Source organism: Sus scrofa, chromosome 9 (assembly GCF_000003025.6).
Source record: "Sus scrofa isolate TJ Tabasco breed Duroc chromosome 9, Sscrofa11.1, whole genome shotgun sequence".
NCBI classification, from domain to species: Eukaryota; Metazoa; Chordata; class Mammalia; order Artiodactyla; family Suidae; genus Sus; species Sus scrofa.
In genome coordinates, this window is record NC_010451.4 from 114,057,048 (window position 1) to 114,079,016 (window position 21,969).

At 39.8% G+C, this 21,969-nt stretch overlaps 1 protein-coding gene across 20 annotated transcripts in view; it reads left to right on the plus strand.

The window, feature by feature from the left end:
- The window catches only part of PRRC2C (proline rich coiled-coil 2C), a 94,271-nt gene extending 83,763 nt beyond the window's left edge, over positions 1 to 10,508 (plus strand). For 6 of the 20 annotated variants that reach the window (XM_005653735.2, XM_005653732.2, XM_005653739.3 and 3 more), the window contains 7 exons: positions 2,437 to 2,668; positions 2,888 to 3,010; positions 4,285 to 4,503; positions 4,899 to 5,002; positions 5,392 to 5,518; positions 6,352 to 6,588; positions 8,571 to 10,508. In XM_005653735.2, coding sequence (XP_005653792.1) covers positions 2,437 to 2,668; positions 2,888 to 3,010; positions 4,285 to 4,503; positions 4,899 to 5,002; positions 5,392 to 5,518; positions 6,352 to 6,588; positions 8,571 to 8,828 — 1,300 coding nt within the window. In that variant the 3' untranslated portion in view covers positions 8,829 to 10,508. Of the gene's footprint in view, positions 1 to 2,436; positions 2,669 to 2,887; positions 3,011 to 4,284; positions 4,504 to 4,898; positions 5,003 to 5,391; positions 5,519 to 6,351; positions 6,589 to 8,077; positions 8,291 to 8,570 lie in introns of those variants that run through there. The other 14 variants (XM_003130303.6, XM_021063630.1, XM_021063629.1 and 11 more) reach the window with 13 other exon arrangements.

A 21,969-nucleotide genomic window follows, 5' to 3' on the forward strand; every position in this document is an offset into this window, starting at 1 on the left:
CTCTAACCTGGGAAGCTCCATATGCCGTGGGAGCAGCCCAAGAAATGCCCAAAAAAAAAAAAAGTTGTGATGTTGGGAACAGCACAATTCCTGAGCCTTCTTGTCATATCCCTACCCCTCTTCTTCCCTCAAAAAGCTTTTATAGACTGCATTAAATAGTGTTGATTATATGTCATGATTGAGCCTCTGATAATTTCAGTCAGACTTTATTGAACAAAGTGAAGCCTTAAAGCCTCTTAAAGAGGAGGCTAACAACAATCCCATAAAAATTAGAAATCACAGAAAATAGCTGTTAAAGGACCTAAAAGTTGAAAATGCTATCTTGATGCTAACAGCTATAAATCCAGACCTGCTCTCTGTAAAAGCTGAGGCGTGGAAAATGACAACAGTATGTTAGGGGGCACAGGCCAGAGTGGAATACAATACAAGAGAGAAGTAGAGTGTCTGACAATGGAAGTGGTGATGAGTATGCTGAGTAGCATAGAGGAAACCATTCCTTTGAAAGATTTGCTGTAAATTATCTTTGTAATTAAGCAAGTAATGAAAATTGATCTTTATTGATCTTTCCTTATATATGATAGTTATTCAGCCCTTTATATGCACTAACTTACTTAGTTTTCACAAAACCGTATATAGTAGATTAAGTCATCCACAATTGACATTTGAAGAGGATGGGTTTTGTTTGTTTAACCTAATATTACATTTCAAATAAGTGGCAGAGCCTGGATTTAACCCAGGTTTTCTCTCATCTTCAACTTAATGAGATTGGAAGGATAAGGTGAGAATGAATGATAGCAGTGACAGCATAGCTCATTCATCATCATGGTATACCTGTCATTGATACTCTATGGACCTGTTGATACTTTATGACCCTAAACCATCAAAAAGAAAAATAAATTCCTTTCAGGACATCTAGTTTAAAGAAGGTTGCAAAATTAGGCATTTGCTTTTAGAAATTTGTTGTTGAAATGGTTCAAGTAGAATTTCCATAAGAAGTTAGCATCAGTGGTATAATTTACTTCTTTCAGATCACATGTTTTACTGCTAAAAGAAGGTAGGCTTGGCTGATCAAACTTTCTCAAAGGAGCAGAATTATTAATGAACTTAATAAATGTGGCTCTCACTTTCGTTTTAAACTTCAACAGATTTAGAAATAGCAAACAGATTTAATCTCACAAACCCATTTCCTTTTCGTTGGTACTGGCAGTTTGAAACATTGTTTTAAAAAGTTTGCAGCTGCTTTTCAGCTCTGTTAAAAAGTTCAGTGATCAATTAATGATGTCTTCCATGGGCATGATAGATGGATTAGCAATATACTGACATTCTGTATTTGTACCCCGTGTTTAATAATTGTCTTGAAAGAAGTACTTTTAAGATCAGACCTGTTCAATAAAAATATAATACAGGCTATGTATGTAATTGTGGCAAGTGGCTTCTTAGAAAGCACCAGTTTTGACTTTGAAGGTGGTTGTTTGTATCCCTACCACATCACTCTGCTGTTTCTTGCTCTTAAGCTAATTAGCATAGTGTTTACTAACAGAGGATCCTTGAATTAATTAATTTCTATCAGAACAGGGTGGTTTTAACAGCATACTTATGTTTTCACATTTTCTATTTGAGAGGAATTATATGTAGATATTGTAAAGATTACTTATGACCCTAGACTGGCATTTCTGCTCAGTGGATTTTGTTCCTACCGCAGGTGTGAAAATTCGATCCTCCATCACAGAAATAATAGGGCAGTCTGTGGTTAGATTTCAGCCTGTTATACACTGTAGTCACCATGCTATACATTACATTCCCATGATTTATTTTATAACAGAGGAGTTTTATGCCCTTTGGCCATACGACTGTGTTGCATATTTGAACTACTAAGAGAGTAGATCTTAAAAGTTCTCATAAGAAGGAAAAAAATGTTGTAAATATGTATGGTGACAGATGTTAACTTGACTTATTATTAGTCCATTGTACTTAAGTTAACAAAACAGAACTTTGTAGGTAATCCCAATGTGAACTACTACTCTGCTACATTCCATAGAGGTCTTGAGACCTCCTATATATGGGAAAGATGTGCACCCTCCCTTCCTACCTTGCTTCGTGTACCTGCAGCATGTGGAAGTTCCCAGGCTAGGGGTCAGATCAAAGCTGCAGCTGCCAGCCTACGCTACAGCCACGGCAACACCAGATCCTTAACCCACTGAGCGAGGCCACGGATCAGACCCACATCCTCATGGATATTAGTCAGATTCTTAACCCGCTAAGCCATAACAGGAACTCCCAGGACTCTAAATCTTGAAACAAGTGCTTTAGACATAGTCTGTATTCTCTGCCTTTTTAAATATGCTAATTAGAGTACCTGGTTATTTGGGATACTCATTCTTAAGATTCCAGATAGATTTGACTTCTAAAACACAAACCTTTTTAATGCTTCTGCAGATCCCAGCCAGCCTTCATGCAAAGCAATCTATCCCAGCCATCTGTGGTGCTTTCTGGTACTGCCATCCATAACTTTCCAGCTGTCCAACACCAGGAACTTGCCAAGGCACAGTCGGGTCTTGCCTTTCAACAAACGTCAAATACTCAGCCTATTCCAATATTGTATGAACATCAGCTGGGTCAGGCATCAGGACTAGGAGGTTCCCAGCTGATTGATACACATCTTCTTCAGGTAAGGCAGGGATCAGAATCACGTACTGTCTTTATTTTCCTATGCAGCAGATTATTTAAGGAAACAGTTTTTAAAGAAAAAATGTTTTTGACACCATGAAAAACCAAGATCTTCCTTTCTAATGCTAAAATTCTTAGAGATTGCTTTGAAGCCGTAACCTTGCTATCTGAATTGGAAGTTTTTTGTCTTACTGCTATTTTCTTACAAAATATTTTCTAGGCCAGAGCGAATCTTACCCAGGCTTCAAATCTTTATTCTGGACAAGTACAACAGCCTGGTCAGACAAATTTTTATAACACTGCCCAGTCACCGAGTGCTCTCCAGCAGGTAAACTATGGCATGGTAAATTTCCTTAATTTTCTTTATCATTTTTATTGTTGTTGTTTCTCTTGCTTTTGTTATTATTGGAGAATTTAAGTAGAACCAAGATGGGGAAGTGATGCGGTGATTTTAGTCTTTTCTCTGAGGTGTCCTAGGAATTCCATAGTGTCCACATGCTTCAGTCCTACACCACCCCTCTCCCCACCCCAGCTTGAATCGGTTATACTTTTTACCTCTTTTTAAAATGGATTCCATGTAATCATTTAACAAAAGATTCCACAGATATAAAAATCTGAAAACCATTGTCAGGATATGCAGTTACATGTGTCATAAATGCTTTGCCCATCTGCACTAGAGATGAAGGAAGGCTTTGAGGACCACCACACCAGTTAATGTAATACATAGGACTGTGTGGCAAAGCATGACAGAGTTAAATGACATTCACTTTTCTTAAGTATATGAATGCAATAATAATTTTCAGTGAAAATTCTATGTTTTTATGAAACTATCTCCTCCAGCAGTGTCATTAATCAGCTTACTCTGAAGTTGGTGGAAGACTGGAGGAGAGAGGCAAGCAACTTAGCATTTTCTCGTAGCTTTCTTTGGGGTGGCGTGGGTGGGGTTGTTTCACCCGTGACATGCAGAAACTCCCAAGTCTGGGATGGAACCTTTGCCACAGTAGTCCCAACACCAAATTTTTAACCACTAGGCCACCAAGGAATTCCTCTCATAGCTATTTTTGGTGGGTATTGAGGGTATGACAATTCAAAAAATATCGCATTATTGACATTTCAATTAAATAGTTTATATGAAAACTGGAATTTTTTTGAGTTTTTTTGTTTTGTTTTTTGTCAAAGCTCATTTTGACCACACAGTATAAAAATGTCTGGTAAAAATGAAAGTGGTAACCACTTTCCTAAATTGTATCATCTTGATTTTACTATATTTTATCTGATATATAGATTAATTCAAAGATAGTCTTAATTATTTCATGTATATATAATTTCTCCACTGCTAATCTGTTTTATTGTTGCACTTCTAGTAGAAGAAGGGAGATAGTTTTATTGAACTTTTATTCAACATTAATAAAAGAATGGAGATAGTTTTGTTGAGCTTTTAATAAAAGAATGGAGATAGTTACTAAGCAAAAACATTGATATGTGAAATATTTTAATAGATTGAAATATTCTGTTTAAAACCTTACTCAAAAGTATTTGAAGAGTCATGTATATAATTAAAAGGCATGTATACAAGTGGAAGCAAGTTGCTACAGTTTCTATTTGCTTATTTTCTAGGTTACAGTACCTTTACCAGCATCCCAGCTTTCCTTACCTAATTTTGGATCTACGGGGCAACCTTTAATTGCTCTGCCTCAGACTCTTCAGCCCCCATTACAGCATACCACCGCACAAGCACAGGCCCAGAGCCTGAGTCGTCCTGCACAAGTAAGCCAGCCTTTCAGGGGATTAATTCCTGCTGGAACACAGCATAGCATGATTGCAACCACAGGAAAAGTGAGTAAAGAGAAATTTGCCCACTTTCTTCAGGAATTTAAGGCCATCTGTGTAGTCTGTAAAAATAAAATGCATCAGTTTTAACTGCCCTCCAGGAAATGTCAAAGCTCAGTATATTTATTTTTTAGCTACTCACTGTTAATGTATTTGGCCCCCTTTGGTTTTTCCCTAATAACAAAAAATTCATAAATTTTGTGGAAGAATTGAATTTGCACAGTCTGTTAGACATTTCAGCCACAAATTTGGCCCTGATAATTCCATGATACTTAAAACCCAATAGGATTTTTGTACTCAGGTTCTTTGCTAGATGAAGTTATCATACATAGAATACTAAATCCAGCACTTTAGTTTATGGAGTTGTAGAAATGTTAAGTTTATTTTATACTCTTTTTCAGATGTCTGAAATGGAACTAAAAGCCTTTGGAAGTGGCATTGATATAAAGCCAGGCACACCGCCAATCAGCGGTAGAAGCACCACACCAACATCTAGTCCTTTCCGGTAAAATGGGCATTTAAATTCGCTTATAGAATTTCCAAATGACTGAGCCCATTTGTTAGATGTGTAAATGTCACCTTTCCTACATTAAGCACAAAATATTCTGATAATTTATCCAAAGTGTTAAGCTGTTAAATAATTAAGAACTTATTTGTTATACTCTATTTTAAGAAAAAAGTTTAACCCAGAGAAAAATATAGCTGCTTTGCCTTCTCCTGTCTGTCTTCACCTCCATTGTCTCTGGATCTGCTATCCTACTATTTGGTGACTAACTTTTGTAAATTTTCATCAACTACCAAGTATGATGAATCTGCCAAGATAATGTCTCTAAAAATCTACCAGCATTATTTATGTGGCACTCTTGTACTGACCAGTGATGGCTTCTTTCCAAGGGCTACTTCCACAAGTCCAAATAGCCAGTCCAGCAAGATGAACAGCATTGTCTATCAGAAGCAGTTCCAGTCAGCCCCTGCCACTGTGAGAATGACACAACCATTTCCTACACAGTTTGCACCCCAGGTGGGCAGATATAAGTGAGAAATGAGTATTATTTACTTGTAAGTGATTACTAATCTGGTTAATTCTGATTTTGTAATCTTGCCGTACTATAACCAACTTAGAAGCAGTTTTTAGTAAATTTTTGATGTTCAAATATACTCTCTACAGATTTTAACTAGACACAAGTAGTAACCATATGGTTCTAAAGCAGACAATAGAAATATAGTCAAAAGATTCCCCACACAGCTCTGATAATTTGTTTCAGTCCTGATCCTTTTATCTTTTTGAAGAAGTTGGCTTTTCAGAGAAGGGTCCCAGTGCTTAATATTTTCTAAGTTTAAAGTAGGGGTTTTTTTTTGGTTTGTTTTCTTTAAGATAACTCTACATAGTTGAGGTAGATACTCTAATTTATGTGTAAAAATGTTTGCTTCTCTTTCCTTTGCTGATCATATGGGAGGAATAACTAAAATTAATAAGAATTCTCACATACTTGTTGAATTAGTACTATTTTCATTTATCTTCAGATTATGTTTGGTATAGGTATGTGCCTTTTCTGCAGTTATATCTTTTTTAAAAGATATCCTAATAGCCTTTCTATCTCCCTTTCACAATTTGTAGCTGAAATGCTAGAATGAACTGAAGTGTCATAGCATGCTTTGCCTAATTTTTCTGTTAGATTCTCCAAGCATGGCCTGCTTGTTCTTGATCCTTGTGATAGAATGGCACAAACCCATACACTTCCTTTCACTAGCAGAATGGGCACAGATTTACTCTGGGATAAGCCAACCTGGTCTAGTTGGCAATTTTTTTTTTTTTAACAGTTCAATGTTGTATGTTTTGTTTTTTTCACTCAGATTCTCTCTCAGCCTAACCTGGTCCCTCCATTGGTAAGAGCCCCACATACTAACACCTTCCCAGCGCCTGTTCAGAGGCCACCAATGGCACTGGCCAGTCAGATGCCTCCTCCGCTGACCACAGGCCTCATGAGCCATGCTCGTTTGCCACATGTAGCCAGGGGTCCTTGTGGATCACTATCTGGAGTCAGAGGTAATCAGGCCCAGGCTGCGTTGAAGGCTGAACAAGACATGAAGGTTAGTACAGTGTTAACAGCCAACAGAGCAAGAATCTGTCTCTGAACCATGTCTTAAGATGCCTCTAGACCCGTAACCACGTATCCAGGCATTCATTGTCTTAGCCGATTTAATCAACTAACTACTTTTATTCATCCCCCCCCTTTTTTAATTTCCTTTTTGTTCTCCTATTCCCCCTCCCATTTTTTTTATGTTTTTGTTTTTTTGCAACTATAGTCAGCAAACAAGTTTAATAACATTTTAATTTAAACTGTGGCCAAATGAATTGCTTATAAAATAAATATTTGAGGGAGATCTGAGTTTAGCTGCTATGTTTTTTTGAAGAGCAAATAAGTAAAATGAATTATTATAGGCGTCCCCGTTTTCTTTTTTCTTTTTCTTTTCCCCTCCTTCCTACCCCATCTCCATCCCCTAATCCTGAAATATAAAGCATGGTTATGTGAAAACTCTGGAATGGGTAAGGCATATTACATATCTTGATTTTTCTTCCCTCCTAAGTCTTCCAAGTATAGTTTTCTTCTCAAACTGGTTTCATATGCTTTTTTTAATGTGTGCCATCTGAGATGGCCGTATTTCACAACAGATTGTATAGTTGTAGATGAAGAACTCAAAAAGCACTTTGGGATCCTTCATGATAAAAGGCACTGATTAACATGAAGTTTACTAATGCAGAAGGGTGCCTTTAGGAGTCTGTGTGGGGACAGTTTTTATAGCATAAATCTTACCTGTCTGCCTGTACAGCTAGCTGGTTTCTTTCTATATTATATTTACTTAGACTTGACTAGCGGGCCTAGTAGTTTTGCCAATTTTGTCACTACGTATCAGGTCAGACTAGAACAAAAAAAAACCTTACGGCCTTCAAAGGGAAAATGCCCATGATAATGCTTTACTCTTAATGAGAAACGTGTTTATGACAATCCTGTGAGAAAATTCGGTTGACTGACCAAAGTTTCTTTCTGGATTGATATCCCTTGTTGCTGATGAGTGATCAGATTTAAAGACTACCCTGCCATGAAACTCTTGTTAAATATTACCCACTTTTACTAAGGATGTGTGCCTAGGATAGCCATTCGTTCATAACTATTAAAAATACATCTTTGGGAACTATCTGGCTTTGATATCCAGTTCTTCTCCTGCCATCTTGGCACTTGATTTTCATACATGCCCATGGTGGAAATGGCATTAGAACTAACTAATGGGGTGGGGAAGGGTACAAATTTCATAAAAATTGCTTCAGAGCTTTGAATAGTACAGGTTACCTGTAGAACATAAAGGGCATTTGTTATGTGCAAGAGGTGTAGAAACTTTAGTTTTAATTGTGTATGTTACAGTGGTATAATTTACAGATTGACGTAAGTATATTCTTTGGGGGCACAGAGTCAATAAAACTAGGAAATAATTTTACCAGCTCAGAATGTGGTAGGAGCGATCAGAACTTAGTGATCAAGTGAAGTTGTAGTTACTAATTTCTGATGCTCTTCCCCTGCAGAAGAGAGCTGTGGGAAGAGGACTCAGCCACAAGACATTTGGTCCTAGGTGTTGGTAATGCCACAATATAAGTGCTTCCTTTTCATTTTATTGTAGACCACATATTGATAACTAGAAGTTTAAAGTATTACATATATGTTTTCAAATTTGCAAGCAGGCTCCCCAAATAAAATTTGATACTAATAAGCTTTGATCCAAAAAAGATAAAAACCAAGAGCAATTTCTATTTTATTGTTTTATAAAAGGGCAAACTTTGAAAAGATGGTGGGAGGTGGTCCTGTTCTTTTCAAATGTTTTTTGAAAAGTCACATGGAATATTTTCAAAGTTAGGAAGAAATCTATCCATTAAAAGCCGAAAGATCATTGAGGTACTTTGGGGACAAACCAACATGGGGAAGACTGATTTGTGATTGGTAAAAGAATTTGAATTGAGATTGAATGACAGGCTTTGGTAATACTGCAGCGTTTTCAGTTTCTGTTTCTCATTTTTTAAGGCAAAGCAGAGAGCAGAGGTTCTTCAGTCCACGCAACGGTTCTTCTCTGAACAGCAACAGAACAAACAGATAGGAAGCAAAGCCCAGAAAGTGGACAGTGATACAAGTAAACCTTCTGAAACACTGACAGACCCTCCTGGTGTCTGTCAGGAAAAAGTAGAAGAAAAGCCACCCCCTGCACCCACCATAGCCACCAAACCTGTTAGAACTGGACCAATCAAACCTCAGGCGATCAAAACTGAAGAAACAAAATCTTAAAGGCTATGGTTTATTGCAGAGGGTTGGGGAGGGGAGAAGGGAAAGAGGGAGAATGAAGTCAGATAATGCCAGTAGCCAAAAGGGTAAAGTGGTCTCTGACATTATCCTCTCCAGAGCCTAGAGGTGCACAAGGGACATAGGAGCAATTTACACTGACACACAGCTGCTACACCAGTAAAATGAGGCTTTGCCAGCTTGCACCCACTATGTAACATGCACTCTGTTGATGGCCATGCATCTTCAGTCAGAATTTATATATTCATATGTGCACACATTCCTGGAGTGCATATAACTTAGAACTAAAATCCTTATGGTTAGATAAAATACCAGAAATATGAGGGAAATAAACTGCAGAGAAATAGCTCAGCCCGAACAGTGTACTGATCTCAGTTAAGACATCAGATGTGATTTCTTTGCTCCCTTGTGTTCTTTTAATGTGGTGATATAGCATTTATAGGTTTGGTGGTGAAGAACAGAAGATAACTGGTGCTGGATAGAGGAGCCTTATTTTTTATTATGGCAGCTTGCTATTTTTATAACATGGTGATTGAGTTGAACACAATCAAAGTACAGTAACTGATCTCCCCTTCTTCCCGGATGAGTGAGCAGATGATGATATATTCATCCTCGAACATATCCATATGGGCAATGTTTGGCTACTGCTTCTGTTTGAAATGATGCTGTGTTTTGGTTGTGGCCTGAAGCTTTGAAGTGCTACTTGGCATCTCCTTTCTTCCATGGAGCTCTTAGCATTCAGAAACATCAGAGCTGGTCAAATACTAGTTAGGTCACCTGAGTCTTGCTTGCCTCTACAGAGTCATCTTTGTATGAATCCAGTGGTGGGTTTTGTTTATTTTTAAAACGGTTTTTAACTGATGTTCATGAAGAGCAGTGAGTACCTAGAGCTGTGCCACTAAAGAAAGGATATTCTATCTAAGAAGGTGCATTTCTGTACCAGAGCTGTGTCATAACCATCCTTTGGGCCCTCTGCTGGAAAAGTAGAATCAAGTCTCGAATAATGCCTTTTTAATTATATCCTCTAGTATTATAGATGTAGGACAGTACTGTATCATACCTCTGTGAATGTAAAATATCTTGTACCTGCTTTATGATATGTAGTAGTGACTGTGCTTTATCAGAGCTGTTTTTAATGACGTTATTCTAGAATGTTTTCTTTCCAGATGATGATTGAGAAGCTAATTAAAAAAAAATGGTGCCAGGTACCACGACAGTAACAAAATTTTGTTGTTTTCTGGGGTTTTGTTTTTTTACCTTTTTTTTTCTTTTTCTTTTTTTTTTTTTTAAATGGAGTGTGCTAGTTGTCTCTATAATTTTGTTCAGATGACTGCAGAACCTGGAAAAGCTATTGCTGCTATTGATGCATAACATACTGCTATTGGTCTTTTTATATAAATAAATAAATAAATCTATATATATATATACATATATATATAATTTGAATTTTTGGAAACTTTAGCTGTGCTGTCAACTTTGGAAAAAGTATCTCAGTTGTACCGTGTTGGGTTGGCATTGTACAGAAATTAACAGCCATATTGGTCTAGAAACGTTAAACATAATTTTTTCCATTTGTACAGGGGTAACGCACTGTATTAAATATGTAAGGTCTTATCTACATGGGTTTGATTACAGAAACTAATAAAGTATTCTCTAAATAATGAATCTTGGAGCTTCTTATCCATTCCTAAAATCTGAAGCAAGAAGTTTGTCAAGTACCAAAAAGAACAATCCAGACTGTATTATGCTCTAGGAAAAAATTATCATCCCAGAACTTGATTTCTGACTTTCAAGAAGTACAAAACTTATTCAGTCAAAATAAAGGTCGTTGAAGAGGATAATAGTCATGGCCCCTGTTCTCAGGGTAGCGATACTCATGTTGAAAACTGTCAAGAAGTTCCCTGGTGGCTCAGCAGGTTAAGGACCTGGCATTGTTACTGGTGTGGCATGAGTTTGATCCCTGGCCAGAGAACTTCTGCATGCAGCAGGTGCAGCCAAAAAAATAAAAGGAGGAAAAGAGAAATCTTTCTCATATTTTTGCTAGCATATTCATAGCCATCATCACCCACACAAGCAGAATGTAGGGCAATTTGTTTTACCATTTACTCAATTTGTGAAATATTGAAGGATTTCAGTTGCCTAAAATCCCATCTCGAGAACACATGGCTTCCAGACCCAGGTTTAGGAAAATTAGTAATCCAGTTACTGATAACCTGTGTGCCTTCTTTACTCACAGATACTGTGATTCTTAAACATTTAAAATACCCAAGTACCAATAAACTCTACCTTGATGTTCAAGATTTTCAGTCTCAGATTCTTCTGAAAATGTGCTCTAATTTGGTATGATGGTGAAGGTTGGGAACACAAACCTGTACCAAAATGCTATTGTCACTACGTATATTTGTCTTCTTGCCAACTCACTTCCATTACCACTGTCTCTAATGTTCTAATCCTCCTAAATTGTAGGACTTAGAGAGTGACCAGGTGTGTGCTGTTCAGTTGATTGTGTTAGCTTGAAACCTTTAATCCTTAGGCCCTTTACCAGCTAAGATGTACAGTGGGAAAAAAAATGGCAGTGAAAGTCTAGTCAGTGAAAGTAAGATATCTGTGTACACATATCTTCTCCAGTTGGTCATCTAAATCTTATCTCTTGAGTTCAACAGTAACCTAAAAGATATTTCAGCTAGAGGTTGACGATAGACTTGGTCACATAACCTCAGCATTCTCTGCCCTTTGAACTCCTCTGGTAAGGGAAAAGAGAACATATTTTTATCCTTAGTTAATAGCAAATTGTGTTTTATGATAGGAGAGTGTTAGGGGGGTATGGTTGGGGAATGAGAAGAGTATAGTTTGAAAAGGTGTTTAATTGTTTTCACAATACAGATTACAGAAAGTAAAGCTCAAGCATACATTTGGCTAGAGGCAAGATGTGGAAGGTGGAATGAGGAAACATCATAGGTTTGAAAAAGTAGACTGTCGGGAACCTAAATGTATGAGGTATTTTTTTCTAATAGGTCATCAGTGGTTTGTTTGTTTTATATAGCATATTACATAGCTTCTTAGCATTTTCAGTGTTTTCACATTCTCTTTCCAATCTCTTTTTCTCTCCATAGTCTGCAGTCTCTTTTTCTATCTAACCATGTTGACCTATTTGTGAAAAGCATCTTAATTATATTTTAGGTGCTTTACGAAATTTCAGCTGTAAAATTTTTGCTTGTAAAATTGAACAAGAGAACAAGACAATGATGTCTTAATGTTATACTGGCCATCTTAACACTTGCATGTTGTTTCTTTTACATTGCCAAAGAGAAGTGTTTCTTTTTCCTTGGCCCTTTTCCTTCCTTTTTGTGCTGATTTTCACACATTCAGTAGGGCTGAGTCCACTGTTGACACTCAAAGTAGTGACTCTATATTGTTTTCCTGAAATATCCAGTAGATGATGGCAATAAATTTCAAGCCAAGCATGCTATTGATTTTCAGCCTTTCTGTGGTAAGGTGACTATGATGTGATGTCACTTAGATTCTTTTTTTTTTTTTTTTGGTCTTTTTGCCATTTTCTTGGGTCCCTCCCATGGCATATGGAGGTTCCCAGGCTAGGGGTTGAATTGGAGCTGTAGCCTCCAGGCTACACCAGAGCCACAACAACGCAGAATCCAAGCCGTGTCTACAACCTACACCACAGCTCACGGCAACGCTGGATCCTTAACCCACTGAGCAAGGCCAGGGATCGAATCCGAGACCTCATGGTTCCTAGTCGGTTTCGCTAACCACTGAGCCACGACGGGAACTCCATGTCACTTAGATTCTTAATAGAAGCTCTCAGATCTTTCTAGGCTGGTGGCTGGTCAAAGTGAGAAATCAAAAAATGTGGATACTGTACTAGCATAATTTTAGGTATGTGTTTTCCATCCAACCTTTAGGTGACATCTTTGCCATTTCTTTGACATGTCTGCCAAACCAGAGTCTTTTACATATAGTGAGTATAGAATTTTCCTTGAATTTTTAGATACTTTGTTAGTTTTCCCCACACCTAATTTGACAAGAATTTTTAGAGTGAAAATTGGTAGAGATCAAGTAATGTAGACTTAAGCCTACTAGTTAGGGGCATTAGTCCATAATGTGTTATCTGGAAAGTGATTAAAGTTTGGGTAAAACTAATTTAGTCCGTATTCCAGTATGGAATTACTCCAAAGAATTATTTTCAAAAACATACCCATTTCCCTTGCTGAGACCATTGTACCATAAGAGAAGTAAATTTTACCCATACTAGAGAGTTTAAGGAAGAGATGAGATTCTAGACTAGTTAGGCAAGGGGTCATGTATCAACTGTGTCATGATGGGAATACTGAAAACAGGTCTTATTTACCTCAACATAGTGTAGTGAGGGAGGTGCAGATCCAGGTGGTAGCTTGAGTTCTTAAGTTTGCCATTACTGATACCTGACATTTATTTCCTGGGTCGCTCATTCTGTCTTCTTCCAGTCAAGCCCTCTCCCTTCCCTCTGCCATACATCTATCTATACTGCTTAACTTCTAAATATGATTGAGACCTAAAAGTATTTAGGCATTACTAATCTGGTCTTGTTTCTCACCATTGTGGAGGGTGGGGTGGGGGTGGCATGAAGAACGAAAAAATAGCTTTATTGCTTTGCCAGGCAAAGGAGGCAAGAGCAGGTTAATACCCTAAAGACTGTGCCCCACTTTGGGAAAGAATAGGAAGTGGTTTTATAGTTCAGGGGTAGAAAATAGGGTCACAGATAAGGATCTGGATAGATGCAAGCTTTCCTTCTTCAGAGCCGATGTTTAGTGGCCCCAGGGCTGGTTCTGGTGGTTCTTCTCTCTGGTTTTCTTTTGTTGGGGGTTTTAGTTGTGCAGAACTCAAAAGATATTGTTAGGTATATTCCTTGGAGAGGAACCAGAAACCTACCTCCAGGACTGCACTGTTGTTTGTTCCTCTGCATCCCCTCCCTTCCCTGATTAACAACTGTTGAGAATAGGTGTTGGACAAAAAAAGGGAGTAACTTTTTCACCATTTCTTGATACACTAGCTAATAAGTGGTATAATTTTTGTTCTTAATTTTTTTGTCTTTTTTTTTTTTTTTTTTTGCCTTTTCTAGGGCTGCTCCCACAGCATATGCAGGTTCCCAGGCAAGGGGTCTAATCTGAGCTGTTGCTGCCGGCCTACACCAGAACCACAGCACATGGGATCCAAGCTGCGTCTGTGACCTACACCACAGCTCACAGCAACGCCAGATCCTTAACCCACTGAGCCAGGCCAGGAATCGAACCCGCAACATCATGGTTCCTAGTCAGATTCGTTAACCGATGGACCACGATGGGAACTCCTAAGTGGTAGAATTGTATGTAAAGTTTGGTCTTTACTGGTTTCTGAGCAAAAAAAAAAAAAAAATCAGTAGTTTACTCATTTGAGATGAAAAGGGAACCCAGAAATGTGTTATTTATTAATCAGCCCCAGGGTTCCAGATGAATAAATCCCAGATTCAAGGATGATTTAAGAGGGCTAGAAAGAGGATAGACAGGTGTATTCTGGTCATCTGGAATTAAGATTTGTTTCCTCTTAAACATCTCAGCTACCAGAATTTTATATCTGGCTTAAAGTCTCATGGGTAAGAAACAGTTACTCAAAAACATTATTTGTTTGGCTGAGTGGTTCTTTGTTTTCTCTCAGCAGCCCAGAATCAAGGTATAGTTCAAGTGCTTCATTTTTTTGTTTTTGTTTTGTTTTCATCCTCCCAAAGGTATATTAGGACATAATCTTGGAGAACAGAATGGCCAGGTAGGACTCCCACACAAGGCAATCCCATTTTTAACCATGAGGAAAGGTACACAGTACTCCTCTATTTATTTCAGAAATAAGCATCATCGTTGCTAAGTCCTAAATGTTTAAAGCCAAAAAAAAAGCATGTTTCCCCCCTCCAAAGAGCTCAGTTTAGTCAAAAAAAGCTTTAGCAGAAGTGATATTTTGCTGGTAGTTTTAAGTTACTGAAGATGAAGGAGGGAGTGGGAGGGACTGGGAGTCTGGAGTTAATAGATGCAAACTATCGCATTCGGAGTGGATAAGCGATGAGATCCTGCTGTATAGCACAGGGAGCTATGCCTAGTGATGGAACATGATGAAGGATAAGGTGAGAAAAAGAATATATGTATATGTAACTGGGACACGTTGCTGTGCAGTAGAAATTGACACAACACTGTAAATCAACTATTAATGGAAAAAATTAAAATCATTTTTAAAAAAAGTTACTAAAGAGACAGGACCTGGCCACTAGTATCAGACCATGCTCACACTCCTGAAGTTCCCATCCACACCCCTAGTACAAACACTTCTCCCAAGTACATTTTGACCAGAGGATACAGAGAAAATAGCGATAATACAGAGTATTAATAATTAATAATACTCTCTTGGCCGCACATGTCCCAAAACGCTTCCTCCTTAGTTCTGCTATGTCTGCATGGAAGTAGTAAACACTTAAGAAACAGCCTGTGTGCCAGCCAGTCCCCATTGCCATGTATCAATTGTTGCCTCCAAATACCTTTACAAGGTAGGTAATGTTTTTATTCTCATTTACTCATGAATGAGACATAGATCATTTGCCCAAGGACATGCAGTACGTGTAGGAACCAGGATTTGGTCCAGGCAGTCTGATTCTCAAGGCATAAATTCTTAAATACTGAGCTGCAGTGCTATGAAAGCACTGTGCTTGAGGTTACTAAGAAAAACACAACGCATGTCTTTCCAGCTCTAAAATGGAAATGAAATAAAACATATATACATGTGTATGCACAATATGCCTGGTGTTTGGTGTGCTACGATAAAGTGATTAATTGATTACCTGCCTTACTGAATCTATATAGTTTAAACTAGTGTTCTTCAGAAAGCTGGAGTTTTCATATGGCTCAACGGGTTAAGGATCCAGCATTGTCACTGCCACAGCTTGTGTCGCTGCTGTGGTGCACATTCAGTCTCTGGCTTGGGAGCTTTCATGTGCTGTGGGCACAGCCAAAAAAAGAAAGCTGGAATTTCTAGCCCTTCCATTATGTGAGCATAAAATAAGTGTGCATCCTACAAGAAGACCCTTACCTGCATGCTGGTACCCTGATCTCAGCCTCCAGAACTAGATAATTGTGGAGGAGCAGCCAAGATGGTGGAGTAGAAGGATCCTAAGCTCACCTCTGAAGCGGTTGAAAATTACTACAATCTGGAGAGCAACCACCATTGAAAAATACTGAAACCCACCAAAAAAGAAAAGATTTTCTACAACTAAAGACATAAAGAATGAACCATAATGAGACCAGTAGGAGGGGCAGACCCGCCACATAATCAAATCCCATATCCCCCAGGTTGACAACCCACAAACTGATGAATAATTATATTACATTTTCTCTCGTAGGAGTGAGAGTTCTGAGTCCTGCATCAGGCCTCCCAACCTGGGGCTCTAGCACTGGGAAGATGACCCCCCAAGCATTTGGCTTTGAAAGCCAATGGATACTCGATTGCAGGAGATTCACAGGATTGGACACTGCACTCCTGAAGGGCACACATAAAATCTCCCGTGCACCAGGACCAAGGGCAAAAGCAATAATTTGATAGGAGCCTGGGCTGGACCTATCTGCTAGTCTTCTAGGGTCTCCAGGGGAGATGGGGGTCAGCTGTGGCTCACCCTGGGGACATAGACGTTGGTGGCAGATACGTCAAGGAGCATTCACATATGTGTGAGAATTCCTGGAGGCTCACATTTTGGCACCACCCAACACCCTGTAGGCTCCAGTGCTGGGATTCTAAGGCCAAACAACAAACTGGGCAGGGAGACAGCCCCACCCATCAGGCTGCCTAAGGACTCTAAGCCAGCAGCCACCTCTAGATATGAACCTAGTCAGAGCCCTGCCCACCAGAGGGCCAAGACCCAGCTCCACCCACTAGGGGGCAGGCACCAGCCCCTCTCACCAGCAAGACTGCACAAGCCTCTAGATTAGCCAGTGGACAGACACTAGAAGCAAGAAAACTATGGTCCTAAAGCCTACAGACCAAATAAAGGCCGGATCCTATCTTGGGACCAGCTGGCACCCAGACCTTAAGTGACAAAAGGGACTCACAGGACATCTATAGAGGGCCACTTCTCAAAGGCTGAGAAACATAACTAGCCCAGCACATACATAAAAATACAAATAGCAATTTAGACAAAATGAGGTGATAGGAATGTTTCAGATGAAGTAACAGGAGAAGACCCCAGAAGAAGAATTAAGTGTCTTAGGCTGGGTATGGGCAACGTACCCAAGAAGAAGTGCAGAGTAATGGTTGTAAAGATGATCAAAGAACTCGGGAGGAGAATGGATGCACACAGAGTGAGAAATTAGAAGCTTTTAACAAAGAATTACCAAATATAAAGAAGCACCGTACAGAACTGAAGAGTACAATAACAGAAATGAAAAGTACAGTAGAAGAAATCGATGGTATAACAAATGAGGCAGAAGAACAGATCAGTGATCTGGAAGACAGAGTGGTGGAAATTACCGCCACCAGCCAGAAAAAGAAAGAAGAAATGAGGACAGACCTCTGGGACAACATCGAATGGCTCAGCAGTTTAACAATCAGGCACTGTCACTGCTGTGGCTCCATTTGCTGCTGTGGTACAGATTTGATCTCTGGCCCAGGAGCTTCCACATATAGCAGGTGTGGCCTAAACAAATGAATGAATGGAGTACCCAAGGAAGGCATCACTGCACAGACAATATTGAACAAAGACTTGAAGGAGGAGAGGAAACAAGCTATGTAGATATTTGGGACAGCATATTCTAGGCAGGGGCAACAGCAAGTAGAAGCCTGGCTTGATGAGGGAGAGTAATAAATTTTGAAATCAGAGGAACTGGGAGTGAAGGAAGGAGGCTGCTTGTTATAAGCTTTGAAGGCCACTGCCAGGATTTTTGGCTTTTGCTCTGAGTAAAATGGAAAGGTATTGGAGAGTCTGGAGCAGAGGAGTAATATGACATTTTTAAAGGATTGATTTCTCTGACTGTATGTTGAAAGAGGGACAGGAATGAAAACAAGCAGTCCAGTCCAGAGGCTTTTGCAATTATTCATGCTAAAAATAAAGGTGAATTGTGGACCAGGAGGGAATAGTGAGGGTAGTGAGAAGCAGTTGGATTCTGGATATAACTTGAAGAGTTGAGTTCATAATCCATCTGCTGATAGATTGAATGTGAGTTTGGGAAAGAGAGCTATAAGACAAAGGTGACTTCTAGATTTGAGCCCTAAACAGATGTGGCTGCCATGAAGAGAAATGGGAAAACAGCCAGTGGAGCTGGTTTAAAGGAGCTGATCAAGAGTTCATTCTTGGACACATTGAGTTTAAATGTTTATTAGTAAATGGAGATGTCAAGTAGGCTGTTGATGTATCAGTCTGGAGTTCGGGAGAGAGATCTGGACTGGACAGACAGGACCTCGTCATCCTATAGATGGAATTAAATGATGTGACTAAATGAGACCAATAAAGAAATGAATGTAGAGAAGAGATTCAAGAATTGAGCATTCCATGCTCTAATGCTGAGTCTAAGAAGATGAGTCTCAGTTCCCATCGTGGCTCAGTAATTAACAAATCCGACTAGGAACCATGAGGTTGCAGGTTCGATCCCTGGCCTTGCTCAGTGAGTTAAGGATCCGGCGTTGCCATGAGCTGTGGTGTAGGTCACAGACGTTGCTCGGATCTGGCATTGCTGCGGCTGTGGTGTAGGCTGGCAGCTACAGCTCTGATTAGACCCCTAGCCTGTGAACCTCCTTATCCCAAGGGTGCGGCCCTAGAAAACATACACACACAAAAAGAAGATGAGAAGAAATAGGCAAAGGGAACTGAGAAAGAGTAACTACTGAGGTTGGAGCAAGAAGAGTGTGCTGCAGAGTTTCCTGGTGGCTCAGTGGGTTAAGGATCTGGCATTGTCACTACTGTGGCTCAGGTCACTGCTGTGGTACAAGTTTGATCTCTGGTCTGGGAACTTCCACATGCTGAAGGTTCGGCCAAACCAGACCCCCACTAAAAAGAAACAAAGAAAGAAAGAGAATAGTGTAATGATAGTGTTGTGTCAGAGTACCTGTTGCGGCTCAGTGGTTAACAAATATGACTAGCATCCATGAGGATGCAGGTTCAATCCCTGGCCTTACTCAGGGGTTAAGGATCCAGCATTGCTGTGGCTGAGGCATATGCCCAGCAGCTGTAGCTCCAGTTTGACCCCTAGCCTGGGAACTTCCATACGCCTTGGGTGCAGCCCTAAAAAGAAAGCGCGCACCCCCCACACACACACACACAATAGTGTAATGTTCTGGAAGTCAATGAGGAAATGTCTCAAGGAGTAGGGAATGATTTACTGTCCCAAACCACCACTGATGGTTAAGTGAGATGAGCAATATTTGGGTAAATCTTCACTGGAGTGGATTTGATAGCAAGTGAAAGGAAAGGAATTGAAATTGGTGAATATAAGCAACTCTTTCTCAAGAAATTTTTGTTGATCTGTCTTGTGGTAGAGAAAACTGTGTTCAAGAGAGAGTTTTAAGATGGGAGAAATAAGCTTTGTACACTGGTGGGAAAGATCTAGTAGAGAGGGGAAATTTGATACTCAGGCATAGAGGACTCCTGGAGTGAAGACCTGAAGTGGAGGAGAGAGGATGGAGTCAGGAGCCTGAGTGCAAGGGTTGGCTTCTGAAAAGAGTGCTCATCATTCATCTGTACTAATGAGGGAGAAGGCAAAGAATATGGCACAAAAGATAGAAGCTGGGTAGATGTGGTGGTGGTGGGTAGTTTTGGAGGTTCTTAGGATTGCTTTCATTTTCTTCAGCTGAAAATGAGAATTGGGAAGGAGGATTGGAGGCTTATGAAGAGATGAGATGGTATCTAGCTTGGGGTAAGTACCCACCTGAAGTTTGCAGTCATGAAGTTCAAGTGAGATGAGTCATCAAGCTGTGTGTTTTTCTCTAGCCATACACAGCTGCATGGGTAGAGGCGTCAAGAGGTAGTGAGTTGAGAATAACTTCAGCCAAGCAGGTGCACACTAGAGGGTGGGTCAGGGGAGCTGAGAGTGGACTGCAGGGACTCACATCCCATGTCACTGCTAATTATCCTATTGCCTCAGCTATGTGTACATGCCTATAAAAATTATACCCAGCTTCCCCATTTTAGAGAGACTGAGAATAAATATATCATGTTCAAGATGAACTAGATGTGCTAGAGCCATAGCCTTTGGCTGCTGTTAGGATGGCAGGAAAATATAGTTCCTAGAGGTGCCTCTTCTTTGGCCTTCCAGTTCAAGTCTTCCCACGAGGACCATAAGGGTAACCCACCCTGTCCCTCCAAGAGGACCCCCCTTTTTGATGAGCACATCCTCATGACAATCCCCTATCACTTGAGATATCCTTGGTCTATGTCCCATGCAACTAAGAGAACCTAACAGAGAAGTTTCAGTGCCCCTATTGTAAAATTAGTAATAATATTGGTAGTCACATATTTTTCTGTTGTTCCTAGAGCTTACACATTCTTGTTTAATTGTTATTTTGTGAGTGGAAAACCGTATTCATTATATGTGTGAAATTTGGGGCCAAGTAGGCTATGCTTTGAACCTCAGCTTTATCATATATTATGGCACAAGTAACAGCTGCCTTCCACTGTGATTTCATTATAGTTAATAGCAAGAAATGCAGGCTCTATTACCGCCAAACTGCTTTATTACCAGGGCTTCTCCTTACCTACCTGAAGTGTAAACTTCACATTTGGACATCAGGATTCAGAAACACATTTGAGATAAATGTGTAACATCATAAAGGATGGCTAGCATAGAAGGGAGGCATTTTTCCAGGTTCATGTTGCCATTAGTCACTTCCAATGGATCTGACAACAGCAGACTTCCCCAGGGTTCCTGCAAAAGAGCTCAGACTTTGTTCTCCAAAGTCCTTGGGCCCAAACAGCAACACACAAACCAAACTAAGAAATAAGTACAGCCACTGCATCCTTTCTGAAATTTACATCCAATAAATGCTTCTGATATATTCAAACACAATACAGAAATTTGTTTATATCAGACTTTAGTAATCACATGACTAAAGGAAACAGATGGGAGCACAATGCTATTGCAGGTTCTGAGTTAATTGAAGTAATCGTTGGGTTCCCACTAGGAACACAACACTGCCAAGCCCTGGGATAGGAGGCAAGGAAAAAAAAAAGGGGCTCCTGCTTTCAAAATATAATATAATTGGGTTTGTGAGGAAAAGGCTTACATTCATGGTATTAAATGAGGGGCAGCATACACATACTTAGGTTCATATTCATTCCTCGACTAAAAGTATATATATTGAAACATGGATTTTAAAAGGCCAAGCATTCCCTGGTGGCCTAGCAGTTAAAGGATTTGCTGTGGCACAGGTTTGATCCCTGGGCCGGAAACTTCTGCAGGCCATGGGTGTGGCCAAAAAATTTAAAAATAATAAATTAAAAATAAAAGGCAAGAAACAGATAAAATTAGGGACTTTTGCAAATACTTCTTCAATCCTCACAACTGCCCTAGGAGAGAGTGTTACTTCTCATTTGCAGGTAGGAGAGCCAAGGCTCACTGAAGCTAAATTGCTTGTCCAAGATCACTCAGCTCAAAGTGAGAGTCATGAGATCAATCAAGACTTTTCATTTCAAAGCCAAACACCTGCCACCTCAGCAGAAGTGCTGTGAGTCATCAGGAAGGAGCGGGATCAGTGATGGTGCTGGGAAAGGGTGCACGTGAATTAGTTTTTTAAATGTAGTCATTAAGTAGCAGGTCAAGCTGGCATACTCTCCAGCCTCTAAGCTGGTGCTTCCTTTTTGCCCTTCCCCTGCACTGCACTCAAGACCCATCCCTCCCTGTGACTTCTTTGGGGATTTCTCATCAAGGTCATTTCTGCAGGGAAAATCTGTGTCAGCTGCTACCTTCTAAGGCCTCGACCCATTAACCCATTAACTCAGGCTCCTGAGAGAGATTAGCTGTGGAGGGATTAAAAAAAAAGTAGGGAAGGCTGTGGTGGTGGTGGTGGTTTTGGCCTTTTCCTACTCTGAGGAGGTGGAGTAACTGATAGGTGGTTACAGAGTCTGTAATAAGGG